Source organism: Staurois parvus, unplaced genomic scaffold, assembly GCF_062004578.1.
Source record: "Staurois parvus isolate SC_StPar_1 unplaced genomic scaffold, SC_StPar_1.0 ptg000422l, whole genome shotgun sequence".
In the NCBI taxonomy this organism is placed as follows: Eukaryota; Metazoa; Chordata; class Amphibia; order Anura; family Ranidae; genus Staurois; species Staurois parvus.
The window spans coordinates 4,443,182-4,463,498 of record NW_028318218.1 but is presented as its reverse complement, the minus strand read 5'-3'; the positions used below and the strand labels follow the sequence as shown (position 1 = coordinate 4,463,498).

General features: G+C 40.9%; 1 protein-coding gene across 3 annotated transcripts in view; it reads right to left on the bottom strand.

Annotated features, from left to right (window-relative positions):
* Nucleotides 1-20,317, bottom strand: part of DYNC2H1 (dynein cytoplasmic 2 heavy chain 1) — a 597,118-nt gene that overhangs the window by 322,939 nt on the left and 253,862 nt on the right. For all 3 annotated transcript variants that reach the window (XM_089687276.1, XM_089687277.1, XM_089687278.1), the window contains 5 exons: nt 19,735-19,858; nt 18,991-19,154; nt 12,797-12,916; nt 8,783-8,917; nt 2,454-2,597 (listed from right to left, as the gene is read on the bottom strand). In XM_089687276.1, the coding sequence (XP_089543402.1) occupies nt 2,454-2,597; nt 8,783-8,917; nt 12,797-12,916; nt 18,991-19,154; nt 19,735-19,858 (687 nt within the window). The remainder of the gene's footprint in view (nt 1-2,453; nt 2,598-8,782; nt 8,918-12,796; nt 12,917-18,990; nt 19,155-19,734; nt 19,859-20,317) is intronic.

Genomic DNA, 20,317 nt, shown 5'->3' with positions numbered 1-20,317 from the left:
TCACAAGTTGACAACGGGACTTCACACATGCTGTTTGTTGGCACAGTATCCTGTAATCTCAATACAAGATTGAGCATGGGATGGTGACAACAATAATGTGAAGTTTGAAGGCTGTGGCTAGTCTTCGCAGTCTGATACAGTCAAAGCAACATCAAAGAAAATACATGGAATATTAGATTTAACTTGTTTTACCATTTTCTAGGTTTACAAACACCTAAAGACCAGGTTCACACTACAGAGGACAGCTGCCAGAAAGCTTTACCTGGATACTCTATATCAGCCTCTCTCAACCTTTTCAACATGGAGGAATCCTTGAAAAAAAAATCCTGTTAATAATTACTTTACCTACAGCTTATGATACATTAGCATGATGGTCAGTAAGAATGCTGCTTATAGATGTGGACATTGGGGAGAATCTCCCCCACCTTACAGATAGCATAAAGTATTATTGTTGTCAGTGATTACACATCTGAGAGGCAAAAATTATTCAGTGCTCAAGGAACCTCTAGCAACCTTTGGAGGCACCCAAGGGTTCCACAAAAGTCTGGTTGATAAAGGCTACCCTATAGTATTAACTTTCACTTCTCCAGCATTTACATAATATATTATGTAGGGAAGTGAGAGTAAGGCCAGGGGAGCTAGCTCAGCACAGAGAGTAATAAGACACTCTCTGAAGAGGGATTTCTATGGAATAGACTTCTCATTTTTTCTAGCAAGCTCAGAGGCATACTGGAAGTGTTAAAAACATTTAGGGGAAGGAAAAAGATGTATATAAACATTTTAAATACTTCATTTTTCTGTGCTTTTCCCTGCAATTTTTTAAGTTGGTAACAAGGTCTCCTAAATTAGTCTCCAGGTATACTGCCAACCAGAACCTTTGCTCTGCTCATGCACTTTTCTCTTCCTACCAAGTCTCTATTTTTCTCTCAGACTTATTTCATTCTCTCTCGGGACTTACTTCCTTCTGCCCCCTTTTTTCTAAAATTCCCATCCACATGGCACTGAACAATGCCCAATGCTTCAAGTCTTTAAAATGCTCTCAAATGCCATCTCCAATACAACTACTGCAACCGAATTTCCCCTACTTGTATCTACTCCTAATCTTTTTAGACTATAATTTCCTTTGAGTAAGATCCTCAGTTCTATTCTTTTATGTCTCTGTGTATGTTTTAAAGAGGGCCTAGCATATATGACACATATATTTCCAATTAAGTGCATGCGTGCTGAGTAATGTGTGGAGTCTAACACTTCGAGATGTTTTTCACCTTTCATAAAGCTCACAGTACTCCATCTAACAGCACCATTGTTGGTTTTTATCATAAAGACAACACTATCTTTGTTCAGGCACTTTCTAGGGTCAGCATCTCTTTTCTTGACCTAAGGCAGAAACGATCCAAAGCTTGCAAGGTCCATCGCTGGTACCAGCATCTTCTACCTTATTTTTCCAGTGTCAGTCGTCGGCCTTCTTGATGATGACATCACTCAACCTGGCACACTGGCTCTGTGCCGGAAATGAGCAGCTCTGTTTACATTCTGTGGAAGATTGCTGACAGGTGGATAAGTGTATTTTATTGCAGAAAAACATGGCATGTCTCTTCTGCAATAAAGATCCTGCCTGTTGGCAAAAAATAAAAAAAAAAGACTTTAGGGTAATCCGCGTGCCTGCAACGGTCTTGGCTGTGTGCACAAATGTCTGACACATACATGCTATAGTAGAGTTACCATGTCGCAACGTGATTACTGAGGGAGAGGAGACTGGGGAAATGCTTTCTTCTGCCTGCAGGAGACAGATCATCTAAGCCTAGGTAAAGTCAATAGACAAGAGGTCAGGCATGGCTTTTTATTTATATATGTAGGTGGAGCCTTTCTGAAAAATGATCCTGTTGCCATATATTTTGACAATAATGTATTCCAGACGATATTTGAAAATTACTAAAAGGTGCACTTAAAAGTGGTTCTAAAAGGCTGAAGGTTCTTTACCTTCATGTATTTAATGCATGAAGGTGAAAAAACCTTCAGTGTGCAGCACCAGCGGGGGACCCAAAAAGAGGTGGATTGGGGCTGTTCTGTGCAAACCCATTGCACAGAGCAGGTAAGTATGACATGTTTATTATTTTAAAAAAATAAAAATGAATCTTTTAGTATCATGCTAAATGCTATTATAGTCACTGTAAGTTCCTCTTTTGGAAGATGCTGGAACTATATAAACAAATAAAGTTATCTTCATAAAGACAAGTTACCTCAGGACAGCATGACAGTCTGTACTTCTACTTGTCAGGACATCAGGTACAGGTTTTTACAAAGCATTTTAAATTGACTGCCCATAACTAAATGATATGTTGTCATATTGCATAATGAGGCATGAAGCATGAATGTCAAATTATTCACCTTGCTGCTTTTAGAACGGTTAATTGAGTAGAGAACATGCCATGCGGCTGACAACAGAAACATACCTGTTTGCTAAGCAAAGTTCGTTGAAAGAGTCTCAGGAAAGCGGCTAGACTAAAGCGGTACATGTTATTTATTTTGGATAAGTCACAGATAATGAAGTACATCTTGCTGGCACTTTCTGCCAGAGGAAGATAGGCATTCCGCTCCTGTAGACAGAAAGAGAAGACATGGGATGAAATCACATGTTGGGCTTTTACTGCCATCTAATGGTCAACCAGAAAAAAAAAAAAAACCTCAAAAGCTTTAACTTTTAAATTATCCCACTCATCAATCAGTTTCGTGTACATCTTGAAATTTTCCAATTTTTCTTTGTACTTGGTACAAATTACTATTTTTTAGTGCTTGAGAAAGAGCTGACCTGTCCATTTTAATGCATTCCTCCTACATCGGTCCTTTCTTCTGCCCTCGTTCCTTTTAGCACAGCTTCCTCCTGCTAGGAGTGTCAGGAAGCTACTGAATCTCTCCACTCTTTCCTTTGACTGACATTAGTACTAAACTCCAGGCACAGAAACTTTCATTTACATATATTCTTCAATAGTCACAAATGGTATTAATTGACTGTGTGTGCACCAAATACCTCTGCAAACCCAGATATTACATAGTAAAAGTAATAGTGCCATTATTACTGTGCTGCACATAGCCTACGCAGAGAGCGGAGCTGTAGTAGAGATACAGCAGATCCACCTGTAGCAATGGAGAGATGGACGCAGTTCAACCATTTTGGCTCCAACCTCCATCTTGGCAAAGGATCAACCATCTTGTACAAACATATCTCCCTTCATTCTCCCCCCTCCATCTCTGAGAGTCACAGTGACACTTGGTCGGTGTGTTGGAAGTGTCACAGGCCAGCCAGGGCACAGCTCCGAGCTATAAACCATCTTTGAGCTGGGTTCCGGGCGGGCTGGGAAGCTGAGCAATCTGGCACCTTGTAAAAAGATAACCCAAGCCTTCCCCTGAGTTCAAAGACATTCCAGAGGAGTAAGAGACTAGATAACACTCTTAAAATCCATTTTTCCCCTATGTCTCATATCTTGGAATATGAGAGACTTACATAAAAACCAGGCCTATCTTCAGATGGCCCACGATCAGACAAATAGTTTGGTAGGTCACACTCCCTGACTGGAATACCTAGGAAAGCAGAAAATTACATCTCTTGAACCCTTCAAGTATTTCATATCTACCCGTTCCTCAGAGGCGTCTGCATACTAATCTACCCGCTGCTGGAATTGTACTTATGCCTAGGAAAAGTTATGAGCCAAAATATGATTTAGGAGAGATTTTGGTTCCAGTTTGGATCTCCGCCCAGACAATCCGTCCCCAAATGAGGCATTGGTCCTTGGCTTCAGAGACACCCCCTGCTGGGGGACTACAAAATAGGCTGTCAGGCCTAAGAGAAGAAGTTGAAGAATTCTCCCGTTTAACATCAGAACCAGCTTGGGAGCCCTTTTGCTCTGAAACTTGATCTGCTTAACCCAAGGCTGATTGGCAAGTACTTTAACCCTTTAACCTCCTTTCTGTTACCTCTTTGCTGTGCTGTTCTTTGTATATTTATATATATATATTGGTTACATCTTTTTTCTGTAAATATTTTTATTGCACCCTTTTGATCTTTTAGTAATAAATCTTTCTTTCTGAAAGTGTTGAACTGTTTCTATAGCTCGTTAATGCAACTTACGAATTCCTGCCTCTAAAAGAGCGCTACTGTGTTTGTTTAACCCTCTGTATAACCTGTCTGCGGTGACAGTGCTATACAGATGATTATCTCAACCATCATAGTGTTTGTAGCTGATATTGCTCTTTCTCTGTACAAAAAGGAGTGGTGGCAGTGTGAAGGGTTAATTGCGTAATTAATCTGACCCAGTAACAATTGCATTCAGGCTGCCGGTACATCGATTTGTGGTCCATTAACTGGAAAATCGCTGTGCAGGGTGCAGCTGGGCGTGGCATTGTTACACACGTGACATCGCGGTTTCAGATTGGCTAGTCCTTCGGTTACGAGTTTGGTGAGAAGGTCAGGGGTCTGACGCACAATCGTCACACCACCCACTACCGACTGGTATGCAAGTGGCTGATGGACACATCATAATACAACACATAAACCTAAAATAAGGCTGCACACAATATAAAGAAGCTGCAGAAGCAGGCCACTACACTAGCTAGGGTGCAAGCCTGAATTGTGCATTTAATGAAGCCACTCTCTGGGTGGAAACAGTTGCAAGTATAATCCAGACTCTCAGCAGTATGAAGCAAGAGGATCTCTAAAACAAGGCAGACATTTCACAGTGTTCGCATTGTCAATAGAACTGTACCAAGACATGAGGAAAAGCATTTGTGATACTTAAGTGGCCAAACCCTTGGTTGCATCTGGATGTGCCAAGTGAAAAGAGAATATTAAGATCCCCCATCCAGCCACTTTTAGTTCTCAAGTATTTCAGCTGAACAGGTGCTCTCTGTGCGCTCGCAACATTAGTCAACTGCCAATGCACAACTGGGATTGCTTGTGGGCATGTGCCCATTTGGGGTTATGCTCTATAAAGGATCTACCTCATGTTGTTTTGTGTAAGCTGTGTTTATTGTTTTACCATGTCTACTGCCAGGCTGTCTGGGGCTTAGAGAACGATTGAAGTGTTACTAAACCCACAACAGTAAAATCAGTCTGTATATGCAGTAAAGCATGCTTATGATACTCACTGTGGAACCTAAGGGGTTAATCCTCCACAATGTTTAAAAAGGCTGTTTGATCCTGTCTTCTTTGATCCTCCCCTTCTCCCACTGTCCCCAATCCATCTGCTGATAGTACAGAGCTTTGGGGGCAAGCTGCACATGCTCAGCTTGGTGTGTATTGCTAGATAGTTTTTTTGGGAGGGTTCATGTGATCAGCACAGGGCCAATTAGCACTGTCAAGACAGAGGGTCAGGGGTTAGGCAGCCTCATAGGACAGTGATAGGAGAATGAAAACCCCTCCTAAGAGGTTTAACCAGTGCTCAGCTGGACACTGCTAAAAGTCACAAGACTGCCATATACTGCTGATGAGAAAAGGTACTTAGCAGTTTATATTTACTATAATAATTGCATTTCCATGTTCTGTGTACTGTGGGAGACCAGATATAGCGAATGCAGGGTCCTGTTTAGTAACACTTTAAGGTTGTTGGTTCCCAGGTATTCATAACACCACCCCTTTGTGGCGGGCTAAAAACTCAAGGGGAGGCAACCCTGCAAGATCCTTGGATGGGAATAGTCTTGTGAAACTGTTGCACCATGTAAGACACTTCTGTTATTCAGCTCCTACTTTGTTGGGTACCCAGTCCAGGTACAGAAGGCCGACCTATCTTAAGATGGACTTGGATAAAGAGACTCTGAGCTTGTGGAAGTATGATGCGGGGCAGCCTGAAGTGAGGTTACTTGTGTGCAAAATTAGGGAAATTATGTGTGACGAAAACGGAAATGAACATTTTGCAATGCTGAAGAATCTCCAGGAGAGTTCTGAAAGTTTCTGCTTGTTCTGCCCTAAATGGGTGCATGCATGGCATAGAGAAAGAGGACGTGGATAGTTGGGAAGAAAGCTGTGTTCATGTCTTCTATGCAGGAAGTTAACGGGTGACTTGGCCCGGGTGACTGATGCCCTGATAGTGAAGGAGCTTGTGAGCTTGGCTCCTTCCCTAGCAATTAAAACCCCACATGCTGGGTCTGAGATCATGGCAGGGGGGCACCTTAGGGACCCAGCCTGTATGTCACAGGAGTCCAAACCTAGTGTTAGGCCAAAGTCACTGGGAATGAGGTGACTGGAACCTAAACCGGTGTGATTCAGTGCAAGCTCTGCAGCACTGACTCAGAAACGCTGCAACAACGGAGGGAAAATCCAGAATATGGAGAACATCTGAACTGTGCGTGGAGTCTAAGGTTTAATCAGGCACCTGGAAGAGAGCTGCTTCTAAGACAGAGGGCCTCTTTAACATTGCACCAGTGTGACTGGCAGCCTCAGAAAATCCAAGCATTAGAGAATGCTATCTCCAGTTCCCCGAACATAAGTGCAGTAAGCCCTGCCCACTTGCTGCTTACAGAGTTTGCTGATCCCTTAGAACATCAGCTGGGCATTCCACTTTAGTCTTGTTAAGGCTGCATTAATGTGGACCAAGTCTCAGATAAATCTTTCTATACTAAGTGTGGGCAAAGGAAGGAAAGAAGGGGAAGCCATGATAAGCGCTGCTTTTTCATGATAAAAGATGTAGCTTTTCTCAAAGATTAAACTATGTATGTATGTACGGTGGATATAAAAGGTCTACACACGCCTGTTAAAATGTCAGGTTTCTGTGATGTAAAAAAATGAGGCAAAGATAAATCTTTTCAGAACTTTTTCCACCTTTAATGTGGCCCATAAACTGTACAACTCAGTTGAAAAACAAACTGAAATCTTTTAGGGGGGGACATAAAAAACTAAAATAATATGGTTGCATAAGTGTGCACATCCTCTTATAACTGGGGATGTAGCTGTGTTCAGAATTAAGAAATCAAATTCAAAAGCATGTTAAATAGGAGTCAATACACACCTGCCATCATTTAAGGTGCCTCTGCTTTGAAGCCCAACTAAAGTTCAGCTGTTCTAGAAGGTCTTTCTTGACATTTTCTTAGCCGCATCCTACAGCAAAAGCCATGGTCCACAGAGAGCTTCCAAAGCATCAGAGGGATCTCATTGTTAAGAGGTATCAGGCAGGTGAAAGGTACAAAAGAATTTCCAAGGCATTAGATATACCATGGAACACAGTGAAGACAGTCATCATCAAGTGGATAAAATATGGCGCAACAGTGACATTACCAAGAACTGGACGGCCCTCCAAAATTGATGAAAAGACAAGAAGAACACTGGTCTGGGAGGCTGCCAAGAGACCTACAGCAACATTAAAGGAGCTGCAGGAATATCTGGCAAGTACTGGCTGTGTGGTACATGTGACAACAATCTCCCGTATTCTTCATGTCAGGGCTACGGGGTAGCGTGGCAAGACGGAAGCCCTTTCTTACGAAGAAAAACATCCAAGCCCGGCTAAATTTTGAAAATACACATCTGAAGTCTCCCAAAGGAATGTGGGAAATGTGTTATGGTCTGATGAAATCAAGGTTTAATTTTTTGGCCATAATTGCAAAAGATATGTTTGGTGCAAAAACAACACTGCACATCACCAAAAGAACACCATACTCACAGTGAAGCATGGTGGTGGCAGCATCATGCTTTGTGGCTGTTTTTCTTCAGCTGGTACTGGGACCTTAGCCAAGGTAGAGGGAATTATGAACAGTTCCAAATACCAGTCAATATTGGCACAAAACCTTCGGGCTTCTGCTAGAAAGCTGAACATGAAGAGGAACTTCATCTTTCAGCCTGACGACGATCCAAAGCATACATTCAAATCAACAAAGGAATGGCTCTACCAGAAGAAGATTAAAGTTTTGGAATGGCCTACCAGAGCCCAGACATGAATCCAATTGAAAATCTGTGGGGTGATCTGAAGAGGGCTGTGCACAGGAGATGCCCTCACAATCTGACAGATTTGGTGTTTTTGCAAGGAAGAGTGGGTAAATATTGCCAAGTCAAGTTGTGTCATGCTGATAGACTCATACCCAAAAAGACTGAGTGCTGGAATCAAATCAAAAGGTACTTCAACAAAGTATTAGTTTAAGGGTGTACACACTTATGCAACCATATTATTTAGTTTTTCATTTTTACTTCCCTCCACCTAAAAGATTTCAGTTTGTTGTTCGACCGAGTTGTACAGTTTATAGTTTACATTAAAGGGAAAAAGTTCTGAAATTATTTATCTTTGCCTCATTTTTTTACATCACAGAAACCGGACATTTTAACAGGGGTGTGTAGACTTTTTATATCCACTGTATGTATATTGGAACATGTCAGAAACGTACACATGCAGTTTGTAAATTTACTCCAAGATCCACTAGGTAGAGTTAGGTACAGCCAATGCTTGGGTGGACTCTGGTCAACATTTTTCACCTATCCTAAACAGTCATAATAAAGAGAGGAATAAAATAAATATCGGACTCTCCACGCAGCCATGCATTTCCCCAGTATGTCACAGGCGGTCAGGTCTACTGACATACCAGGAGCTGCCCCTGTTCTAATCAGTGGAAACTTTGCTGTCAATCAACATGACAAATGTAAAGAGCCTGACACATGTTAACAGGGTGTCAAGTCTTGGGCTGCATATTAGAAGCTCTATTACTGCAGGGAAATTAGTCAAAAAAAGTTAATAGTATTTTATCTAACTGAAGTCTCTTAAATAGATATGATGTTTATTACGTGAATGACCACATGTAATAGCAGTACCTGATCTAGAGAAATCTGAAGTCTGTTCGATTCGCTAAGAGACTCTTGGATGAGGGCACTACTCGCTTTAGTTTGATTCAAGGAGTTTATTAACTCTTTATTGTCCAGAATGTTTCCTTGGGAAGTTGCCAGTGTCTGGAAGAACAGGAATATCAGAATTAGGGCACACAATCAAGTATGGACTTATCACTGTATTTACTGAACCTATCATATGTTTAAGTATGATATATAAGACTGAATATGACTATAGTAGACATTTATATATATAGACACACACACACACACACACAGTATATACATATATATATATATTTGTGTTCAAAATAATAGCAGAATAGCAGTCAGACATCACTAACCTGATCAATCACTGTTTTTGGTAGAAATAATATTTCTACATGGCAAATAATTTACTAGCAGATGTAGTAGAGTAATAGAAATCCAACAGACCCAACAGTCATGACATGCATGCTGCTGATTCTGTGTAATTGAATCACTAATTGAAAGGGGCATGTTCAAAATAATAGCAGTGTGGAGTTCTATTAGTGAGGTCATTCATTCTTTGAAAAACAGGTGGCAATTATTGCCCTTATTTAAGGAAGGAAGGCAGCAAACGTTGTACATGCTGGTTACAGTGCATTTCTCTCTGAAATTCTGAGGAAAATGGGTCATTCCAGACAGGCTGCTCAGCTAAAATGATCGCAATGGGGATGTTTCTCATACTATGGTGTTGGGCCTATTTATCGCATATTAGGGATCATGGATCAGTTTGAATACATCAGAATACTTGAAGAGGTCATGCTGCCTTATGCTGAAGAGGAAATGCCCTTGAAATGGGGGTTCCAACAAGACAATGACCCCAAACACACCAGTAAACGTGCAACATCTTGGTTCCAGACCAACAAGATTGACGTTATGGAGTGGCCAGCCCAATCTCCGGATCTTAATCCAATAGAAAACTTGTGGGGTGACATCAAAAATGCAGTTTCTGAGGCAAAACCAAGAAATAGAGAAGAACTGTGGAATGTAGTCCAATCATCCTGGGCTGGAATACCTGTTCACAGGTGCCAGAAGTTGGTTGACTCCATGCAACACAGATGTACAGCAGTTCTCAGAAACAGTGCTTATACAACTAAATATTCATTAAGTGATTCAAAGGAAAGCAAAATCTTCAAACATTTTTCAGTTTATATAGTGAATGTTTGAGTTTGTAAAGAAGAATACAAACACTGCTATTTTTTTGAACAGTCTAATATTCACTTTTCTTAAATTTTTTTTAGAGGAACAACACAAATTTGATATATTTTTCTTCATGTTTTGATTTGGAATAGAATGTGTAGTGTTCCCAATGCATTTGTGTGTGTGGAAATAAAAGCTATTAGAAGGATTTTGAGCTTTACTCACTTTTTTCAACACACTGCTTATATTTTGAACACAACTGTATATTCATAAACATACACACACACACTCATACCAAGTTTTCACAAGTTTTATCATCCCTCAGTCAAAATGAATCCACAGCAGAAAACACAGTGTATTCATGGTTTAAGGAAACAACTAGAAACACAGGTCCAATAAATGATTAAAACTTAATACAATAGGTTGCCTACCATATGATCTTGGTATTAAAGAGATTATGCAAGAAGATAAAGTTGCCGGTAAGAAATTTGGACTAGTGCACCTGGCTTTGTTTAATAAAACCATTATAGGCACTATGCTTTCTGCAAAGGATTCATTTAATTGAATTCGGCATTATCTGCAAAAATAATTAGAAAACTTGAGATTCACATTGTCAATTTGTTTTATATAAACCCTTTTTACTACAGAAAAAAAAGTTCACATTTCCAAGAACTAGGGGAAGGTAAAAGCAAACGTGATCCCAACAACAACCAGATAAAGAATATGTTTATGCACAACAATGGCAGGCAAATACTTAGCATTAGTGGTATGCCCTAACTCTTGTACATGGAGATCCAATGAGGTAGTCAGGGCTGTGGATAAAGGGGTACCACCGGTTCTCCTGTACTATGCCAAGGCCAGAATCAGATGTGGGCAGGGAGGGTGATCAGTATTGCTGGAGGGAAGTTACTGGAACCTATCCCCTACATGTCTCTCTCTGCAACAGTTGAAAGCTGGCTTCATCTCCTCTCCCTCCCACTTGTTTTCAGCTGCTGCAGAGAGAGCAATACATGGGAATTGGTTTGAGCAATTGCCTACCCCCCCCCCCCCCCCCCCGTTCACCCATCACCCTCCCTGTGCACCATATGTTTCCCCCTGCTGCCCAGAACCCCACTGTGTGCTCCCATCCCCGCAGTGCTTCTGGCTTCCCTCCTCTCCTTTCCACTGGCAGCTGCAAGCACACAATAGGATCCTTCAAGATGGAGAGTGGGGAAAGGGTCCAGTAAATATGTCACATTTACCAGCCCCTTCTTTTCTTGAATAAACGCAATGAGTGATTGGTACTGACCACTCAATGTGTTCATTCATAACCGAAGCATAGTAAACTGTTTTTTTAGTGTGTGTGTGTGTGTGTGTGTGGGGGGCTATCAGGTTAGCTGCATGGGGCCCCGTGGCTTCTAACAGCAGCCCTGGTTGTAGTATACTGGAAACCCAGTACAAAGCATTGCACATCTGAAAATCTAGGTGTCTCCAAAATCCAACCATATTTGAAGCCCTGATCCACAGAATACACTGAAGTAATATTAATACAAACCTAAATCAAAGAGCACAAAATGTATATATTGCAGCTGATCAGTCCTTTAATGTGATGGTTGCTTTTGTTTTCTTTTTTTCCTTTTCTCTCACCTGGTGATCTGGGCCGTAAGTCTATTTTTTTAACTTCCTTTAACAGACCAAGCTGTCCAGCAAAAGTGGCAGTTAGAGGGTTGAGACAAACCATTTTATACTGACAGGGGTGCTTACAATGGTCATCCTTTATTATTTTATGTACAACCTTTAAGAAAGAAAACATTTGCTGTAACTGCTTAAAAATTGTTAGCTGGAGCTCAGGTTCAATTTGTTAGTCAAGTCCATCTAAATCTCAAAGCCTAACACTAGCCTCTCCCCAGACACTGGTGCTGTTCATGGATGTTCACATTGCCCCTACATCCAGAGTGAAGACACTCTAAGACAGGAAGTGTGTTCTTTAAAAATAACAGGCATGTTATACTTACCTGTTCTGTGCAATGGTTTTCCACAAAGCAGCCCTCATCCACCTCTTCTGGGGTCCCCTGCTGGCGCTCCTGGCCCCCCTTCCCCCAACAAGTGCTCCCATAGCAAGCTACTTGCTATGGAGGCTATTGTGTCTCGCGACTGAGCCATGCTCTGTGTGTCCATTCACATACAAGAGTGCAGCTCGGCACCACCCCCTGCTCCCATCTCATTGGCAGTGATTAAAAGCAGCAGGAGCCAATGAGGAGGGAGAGAGCTGATATCATGCATATCGCTGGATGGAGATCGGGCTCAGGTAAGTATAAGGGAGCTGTACACAGAAGGTTTTTTACCTTCATGCAGAGAACGCAGTAAGGTAAAAAAAAAATTCTACCTTCAGAACCACTTTTGGTAAGCTGCAATGTAAAACATTTTTCTTTTTTGCTTTAGATGCACTTTAAGGCTTGCTACCAGCACATGCTACTCTAACATTGTCATTTTCTTTAATATACCTCTTTTTACTTTCTCTGCCGTATTTCTAAGCAAACACATAACAGCCATAAACTGGAGAACTGGCATTGATTAAAGGCTAGTTTTATATTTTAAAGTGTTGCTTAGTTACAGCTGCAAAAACAACAACATATTATAAAAGCTACAAAGAATTCTGTGCAACTCAGTCTTCTCAGATCTGGATTTTCATTTTTTAATAGATGACATTTTCACAGCAACATTTGTAGATTAAAAATAGCGTTCAACAGAACAAATCAAAGTAACCCTCGCTTCTGTTCTAAAGCAGCCCACAAATCACACCGGGACCGCATAAAATAAACGCTGGTTGTAAATGAAAGTTGCTTCTACATATTTTACCTCCAGGAGAGACTCTTCCAGCTTAGCCAGTTGAATTTTCTTATCTTCTTCTTGTTGTAACAATTTAGTTTTCTGTTCTTCAAGGTCTGGTTTTTCATGCTGAATGGTTAAAGCTAGAAGCTAAACAAGTATTTCCATGAATTAGCGTATATGTGCCATCGACAACAATAAATCAAGAAATTCCTTATGCAGCATGCTTAGTAATTACAAAACACTCGCTTTTCCTACTTCTTTTAACGTACTACATCAAATCATTTGCATTCTTTTCACAGAAGCCCTCGGTTTTCCAAATACATTTGCAGCATGTGATTGTCTGATCTCTCAAGGGTGACCACATGTGAAGTATTTCTCCAGTGAAAACTTGTAAGATGTAAGCACAAAGGAGTAATTATTACACGCTAGATACACATTCTGCATTTCTAACAATAGAATCAACTAGATCTACATAACAATGCAAAAAAAAAAAGGAGGCAAAGGAGAAAGCCAGTAAAGGTAGACATCGGCAGGCATGTGCTTTCCCTTCCTTGCTCCTAAAATTCATCATTATTACTTAAATCATTCTACAGCAGGGATTTTTCTTTTTAACGACATAATACATAAATTACAAAAGGCGTAATGAATTTGAGATGCATTACATAGTCCATGTCCACACTGTCAGAGCTCCTAAATTTCATCATATTCATGATTTAGGTCACTGCAATATAGATAGCAATGCTTTCTACCAAATTGTGTGAGTTTATTTACATATTACACTTTCATAGGTCCTACCTAGGATATTAAATCTGTCCAGTCATTTACCATTAATGTAAGGTCATAGAAAAAAAAAGGGTGGGGAGAGGACATCCACCGAGGAGCAGACAGGAAGAGATATCTCCTCAAGCCATAATTAAATCTCTCACAGTCATTTCCAAAATAGATAGTCTCTGTGATACTCTTCTTCACATTTGAGCACGTTAAAGTGTGAGGCGAATTATGTCTACTGACCAAAATATCCATTTAAGAACCATAAGATTTAAGGTTGTAACATGAGCATAGAGGAGAAAGGAAGAACTCAAACAAATGGAGGATAGAATATCACTTAAATACAGTGGTCAGACCTCCTATTTCTCTAATACATTCACTCCAAATAACTCCTCCACTCTAAGGAACACAAACACATTCATGCACATTTAGGAATGAAATAGGTTCCCAGTGACTAACTACAACATCCCAATCAATCATCCTTAACCCTATATGAACATGTTTCGCCATACTGTTCTGGCTTCTTCAGGAATTATTTTAAGTGCTAATATTCACCAAACAATGCTCCCAAAGCACTGTAACCACTACACACACACGCATTAAAGTGTAACTAAAGGCAAAATGTTTCTTTTTTTAGTTTGGATAGAGAGGAGAGGGATTAGAACGTAGAGTAATCTTTGGGACTGCAGTGCCTGTTCACCAGGCAAGAAAATATTTCCAGGTACAATAGTAGATCTTCCTGGAAGTGGCTTTTCTTCCTTTCAACAAGGTAGTAATAAGACTCACAAACCCCTCTATCTTTTAAGAACTAGGCTTCAACAGCCCTGCCAGGGTCTGAGACAGCAGATCTAGCCAGGGGTCATCTGCTAAAAATCCAAGTATGCCTGTTTACCATGTTCCTCCAGGTGAGTTCAGTGCAATGAAAATCATTGTTTTCCTCTCTTGCTCTATCTTTTTGAGCAGATGAGGCAGAATATGTACTGGAGGGAAGGCGTAGATTAGTCTGAATGGAGAACAGTGATTTACCAAGGCCAGTACTAGAGGATTCTTGATCCAGGAAAGGTAGTTTGCTGTTGAATCCACAGTCCACCATTTCTGACATATCAGATTAAAGATGTCTCAGTGAAGGACCCATTCCCCTTGATCCGGGCAGTGGCAGCTGAGGTACAGTAAACTATTTGAAGATATCCACTCCTGGGTTGTGGAATGCAGACAGAGATTGCTGAACAGTGAGTTTCTGTCCATTAAATTATCTGGTTTGCTTCCTTCAAGGATGCAAGGCACTTTGTGCCCCCTTGGCGGCTAATGTAATCTATAACTGTGGCATTGCCTGACTGCACCCTCATTGGGTGTCCTCACAGAAGGGGGGGGGGGGGGCGGCAGTGTTGCAGAGCCATATGAACTTCTCTGAGCTCCAGGACATTGGTGAGACTTGGCTAACCATGTTCTCTGGACTCCTCCCTTGCATGAAATACTGGCATTGTAGTTATCACTTTCCAGTAATAGATAAGGAAAGATTTAATTATCGTTATAGCAGCACTGGAGATCCATTGATGTTAGGAAATCTCTTGCTTGGCTGGACAGGAGCATGGGTAGTTCATAAGAAATAGCATGCTTGTTCCAGGTCGACAACATGTTGTGTTAGAGAGGGCCTGAATGACATTGGGTAAATGGTACACCCTCAATGGAGGCTACCAAAGACCTATTACTCTCATGGAGAATCTCATTGTGGGAGGTCTCTTTGACCTCATTTCTCAAATATAGACTCTAAAAAGAACAATTTTGTTTTCTTGAAGAAAAACCTTTGCTTGGGATGTGTCCAGGACCAGACCCAATATTCCATGCAAAGAGAAGACTGGAGTCTTTTTATGCTCAGCCAGTGAAAACCTGGAGCACCTTAATTGTCCTGTGGATGCATGCTGAGAGCTGGGAGGGTGATGAGTCCTTCTGAAAAGGTTAGGAATCCAAGTATACAAATTCAAATGCACACATTCCTGCATTAAAAGTGTGTATAAGTGGGTACTGCAGTGACCATCGGCTGGAACTGAACAGAATCAGCAAGGGAGAATGTCACCTGCACACCGAGGATCACCAATATGGGTCCAAAAGTGTTAATGAACGATCACATAGTTACAGCAAGGCAAAGTTTCGGAGCCTCGCAGGACCCCTTCATCAGCCATGTGTCACATGCCTCATGAAGGGGTCCTGCGGTACGGCGCCCGCCATTTTGCACTGTGCGCATTCCCTGGGAGCGTGCAGCACTGCGATTCGGTGCCCGCTGTGTCCTTTGGACACAGTGGAACACCGATCATCGTACCTCTGTGCGAGGTCCCGATCATGTGATAACTGATTGGCCAATCAGTGATCACATGCAGAGTAGTAAGCAAGATGTCATTTCTAACATCATTGCTTACTACGTGTGAAATCTGTGAATGATCACAGAGGTCACATGGTACAAGGCTATTCACAACCGCCTTGTACCATGTGTCAAGCTGTGACCAATCACAGCTCACACAGTATTTCTCAATGGCTGCAATAATGCAGCCAGAGAGAAGGAGAAATGATTGTTTTTACAGTCTTTATGGGTGTAAAAGCAATCAGTGTAAAAAAAAAAATCTTCATCACCCCCCACAAGTATTACAGTGTCACCATGGTGACACTGTACTGCTAGGGTGACAGTATGTAAAAAAAAACAAAACAAAAAAACAAATAATATAAAAAAAAAATAAACATGTAAAAAAAAATGTTTTAAATTAGCATTTTTGTTTATAAACTAATTTGGGTTATTTTTTTCTTACTAAAAAGATGACTGAATAAATCTTGGCCAAGATTTATGATGAAATATTATGTATTTGCAAAATTTTATAAGAAAAACACATTTTTTCAAAATTTTGGGACTTTTTTATTTATATAGTTGAGTTTCTGATCCAGTTGTCATAGACTGCATATTTTATCTGTTCATAAACAGGGAATGACTTTGAGGGTTTTACAGGTCTCTTTGTACCCATAGGGGCATGGCGAGATGGATGAACATAAAGCTGTCAATTACTTTTGCTGATGGTGGCTGTGAGCTTCTGTGTCTGCCTCGTCTAGGGTAGGAAATGGGAATAGGAGAAGATGCATGGCATTTTTAAGCCATGTCTGTGGTAAAGCCATCATTTGTCTGAGGAAATGTGACATAGCTGCAGAAAATTCAGCTTTTTACACCTAGGCTGTTTGTTGCATGCCCAAAATAGAATTGGATGCAGAGACTGGTGTTACAGTTTTGCCTGCTTTTCTGCAATAGCTCCCTTTCGCCTGGTCTCCACCTTAGCTACATGTGAAAGTAGAGTGCAGAATCCAGGGTAACTATGTCTACAAGGAGAATGCAGCAACCTAGATGTAGATCTGTAGCAAATACTCATGGTGAAAGGGCAGTAGAAAGTGTACAAAATAAGGGCTCTAGGTGGGAATGGCAATAAAATGTGCGACCTGTTGTGTGGTACTTTGAAGCAGTTGGCCAGCTTAAACATATATTGCAATATGTGTGAACCAAATATCCCTATTTATTGCAAAGTCTGCTTGAAAGGGTATATACCAGTGTGCAGAGGGTCCTTCAGAATTTTTGTGGTGTGGTATAACACTTTGTCATCCATCTGAGACTAAGCTCTGAGTTTTAGCGCCAAATTTGAAAACTTTACACTGTAGTGAATACAATTAGATATAGGGTGATCCTGTCTTACCTGTCCACAGTGCTGGACTGTATAAAGGGTCCAGGCTTTGCCTGTCTTGGTGGTCATACCCATGTAGATGTGGTTAGGGACTGGGTTTCGTATGGATGGACCACAGCCCTGGAACTGAATAGCACCCTGTGGGGTGCCAAGGTAAGGGCCCATGCAGGATTTGGTGACAAAAGCAACATTACAGGCTGCCCCACAGTGCGGCTACCAAGGTTTACCGAGTTTGTGCCAATCTGGATACACTTCTTCTATTTGTGGCAGAAATTGTAAAAAGTAATTAAGCAAAGAGTGATTTCTTCATCAAGGAGAAGGGAACCATACCATTGAGTCAGTAACACAAAACTGAGGATTCAAAAAGTTGGTTAGGGTCATAGGGGAAGCACATATGAGTCTGTCCTTGACAGATTGCCAGTATCCAATCACCTGAAAGTAAAGGCCTAAAACCCATGGTCTATGAATAATTTGCTTGTGTCCTGTATTGTACAACTCTGGCCAAAAGTTTTAAGAATTACACAAATATTACTTTTCACAAAGTCTGCTGCTTCAGTGTTTTTAGGTCTTTTTGTCAGATGTTACTATGATATACTGAAGTATAATTACAAGCATTTCAGAAATGTCAAAGGCTTTTATTGACAATTACATTAAACTTTTGCAGAAAGTCAATATTTGCAGTGTTGACCCTTCTTTTTCAAGACCTCTGCAACTCACCCTGGCATGCTGTCAATCAACTTATTGGCCACATCCTGACTGATAGCAGCCCATTCTTGCATAATCAATGCTTAAAGTTTGTAAGAATTTGTGGGTTTTTTTTGGTCACCTGCCTCATGAGGATTGACCACAAGTTCTCAATGGGATTAAGGTCTGGGAAGTTTCCTTGCCATAGACCCAAAATGTTGATGTTTTGTTCCCCAAGACGCATTGTTTGTCACCAAACAGTTCTTGGATGGTTGGGAGAAGTTACTCTCGAAGGATGTTTTTGTACCATTCATTATTCATGCCTGTGTTCTTAGGCAAAATTGTGAGTGAGCCCACTCCCTTGGCTGAGAAGCAACCCCACACATGAATGGTATCAGCATACTTCACTGTTGGCATGACACAGGACTGATGGTAACGCTCACCTTTTCTTCTTCAGACAAAGTTTTTTCCGGATGCCCCAAACAATCAGAGAGGAGATTCATCAGAGAAAACGACTTTTCCCCAGTCCTGAGCAGTCCAATCCCTGTACCTTTTGCAGAATATCAGTCTGTCCCTGTTTTTCCTGGAGAAAAGTGGCTTCTTTGCTGCCCTTCTTCACATAAGGCCATCCTCCAAAAGACTTCGCCTCACTGTGCGTGCAGATGCACTCACACCTGCCTGCTGCCATTCCTGAGCAAGCTCTGCACTGGTGGTGCCCCGGTCCGGCAGCAGAATCAACCTTAGGAGTTGGTTCTCCTTGAAGTTCTTGATGATCTGATAAATGGTTGATTTAGGTGCAAACTTAGTAACAGCAATATCCTTTCCTATGAATCCCTTTTTGTGCAAAGCAATGATGACTGCACATGTTTCCTTGCAGATAAATTAATATTTGTGTAATTCTCAAAACTTTTGGTCAGAGCTGTATGATTAGGATAAATGTTTTTAAAATAAAGCTTAGTATAATTTAATAATCGTAGAAGGAATAGACATGATCAGTAAATAAAAAGCAAAATGAAAACTAGTATTAACTAAAATTAAAGTGACAATCTGTCTGATTACCTGTCCTCGTAATCCAGCCCTAGTGGTAGTAAAATTAACTTCTGTAACAACTGATGATGCGTCGGGTGGTATGAATGGATTTGGGTTACGGGTCGCAAGAAACAAGCGGAACTCTTCATTATAATCAATGGTTTTCTCACCAATCTGGACAACATAGCGAGGCCCTGTAAAATCAAACAGTATTGTGATGAGGTATCAGTGATTAATATAAATATCTATCACGTTATGGTAAGATATTCCAAAGTGTCGTTTTATAATTTTGTACGTTAGGCACATTTTGCAGGGAAAGAATTTTTTTGACACTTTGTACACCTGAGACAAACTGGCACAGACTGGCTCTGGTCAGGTCAAGGAGCCTGTTCCTGCTCTCCATGCTTCCGATAGCAACACTAATGTGGCAAATTACTAAACACGGATATCAGCGGTTTTCAAGACCATTTATTTACAGGATGATCAGCACATACTCCCATACTCCCCACCCGAATCCCTGCCTCCTACACATTTCGCTCTTAAACAGGGCTTAATCATAGAGATACCTCTTTGTATCTCTTAGCACTGTTCAAAAAAAAGAAATCCTTAAAGTCCCAAAGATGGATTATGAGGTCCCCAATTTACAATGGTCAGCATTAATCAAAGAACAGCATTAATCAAAGCACACTCTTACTATACTTCCAATTTCTAGTATTTATCAGCAGTAGGGTAAAATGAGTGACACAACTGAATTTCCTCTGGCAGCTAGCTTACCCTGAGCAATCAAATCTTTTCTAAGTAACGGATACAACACTGGTTCCACTCCATCCATCTCCTGGATAATAAGTGTCTTGCCAAATCGGACGGCCAACTCGAGAGCTGTAATGAAGTTTGCATCCTGTGTGCACATAAAATACAACATTGCAAGTTCCAGATTACTGAACTAGCAGCTCAGAGTAAATTGCTGATATGCATGAATAAAATACAGCACAAACCCAATGATGCCGGAAAGTCTACAGAAAAAAAATATCTGCATGTTAAACACATTCGCATACATTCTTTTGGATTAACAGCCAAAACATGTTATACTGTTTATGTATATTTATATATATTTTACAGTGGATAACAGATCTTTTAAAATTGTCTGCTCAATATGCAAAACCCACCAATACAGTAAATCCGAGTTTCTTTCAGAGAGCGCATTTGTAAGTACAAGTTGTTCTTAAGCCCAACTAAGATCAGTACTTGCAGACAATGACTGTGTTCTGGCAGGGGGAGTCCCTGGTCAGAACACAAAGGCACAGCGGCGGATATCGCCACACCAACATTGCTTTTGGTATGGTAATCGGTCTGGTTT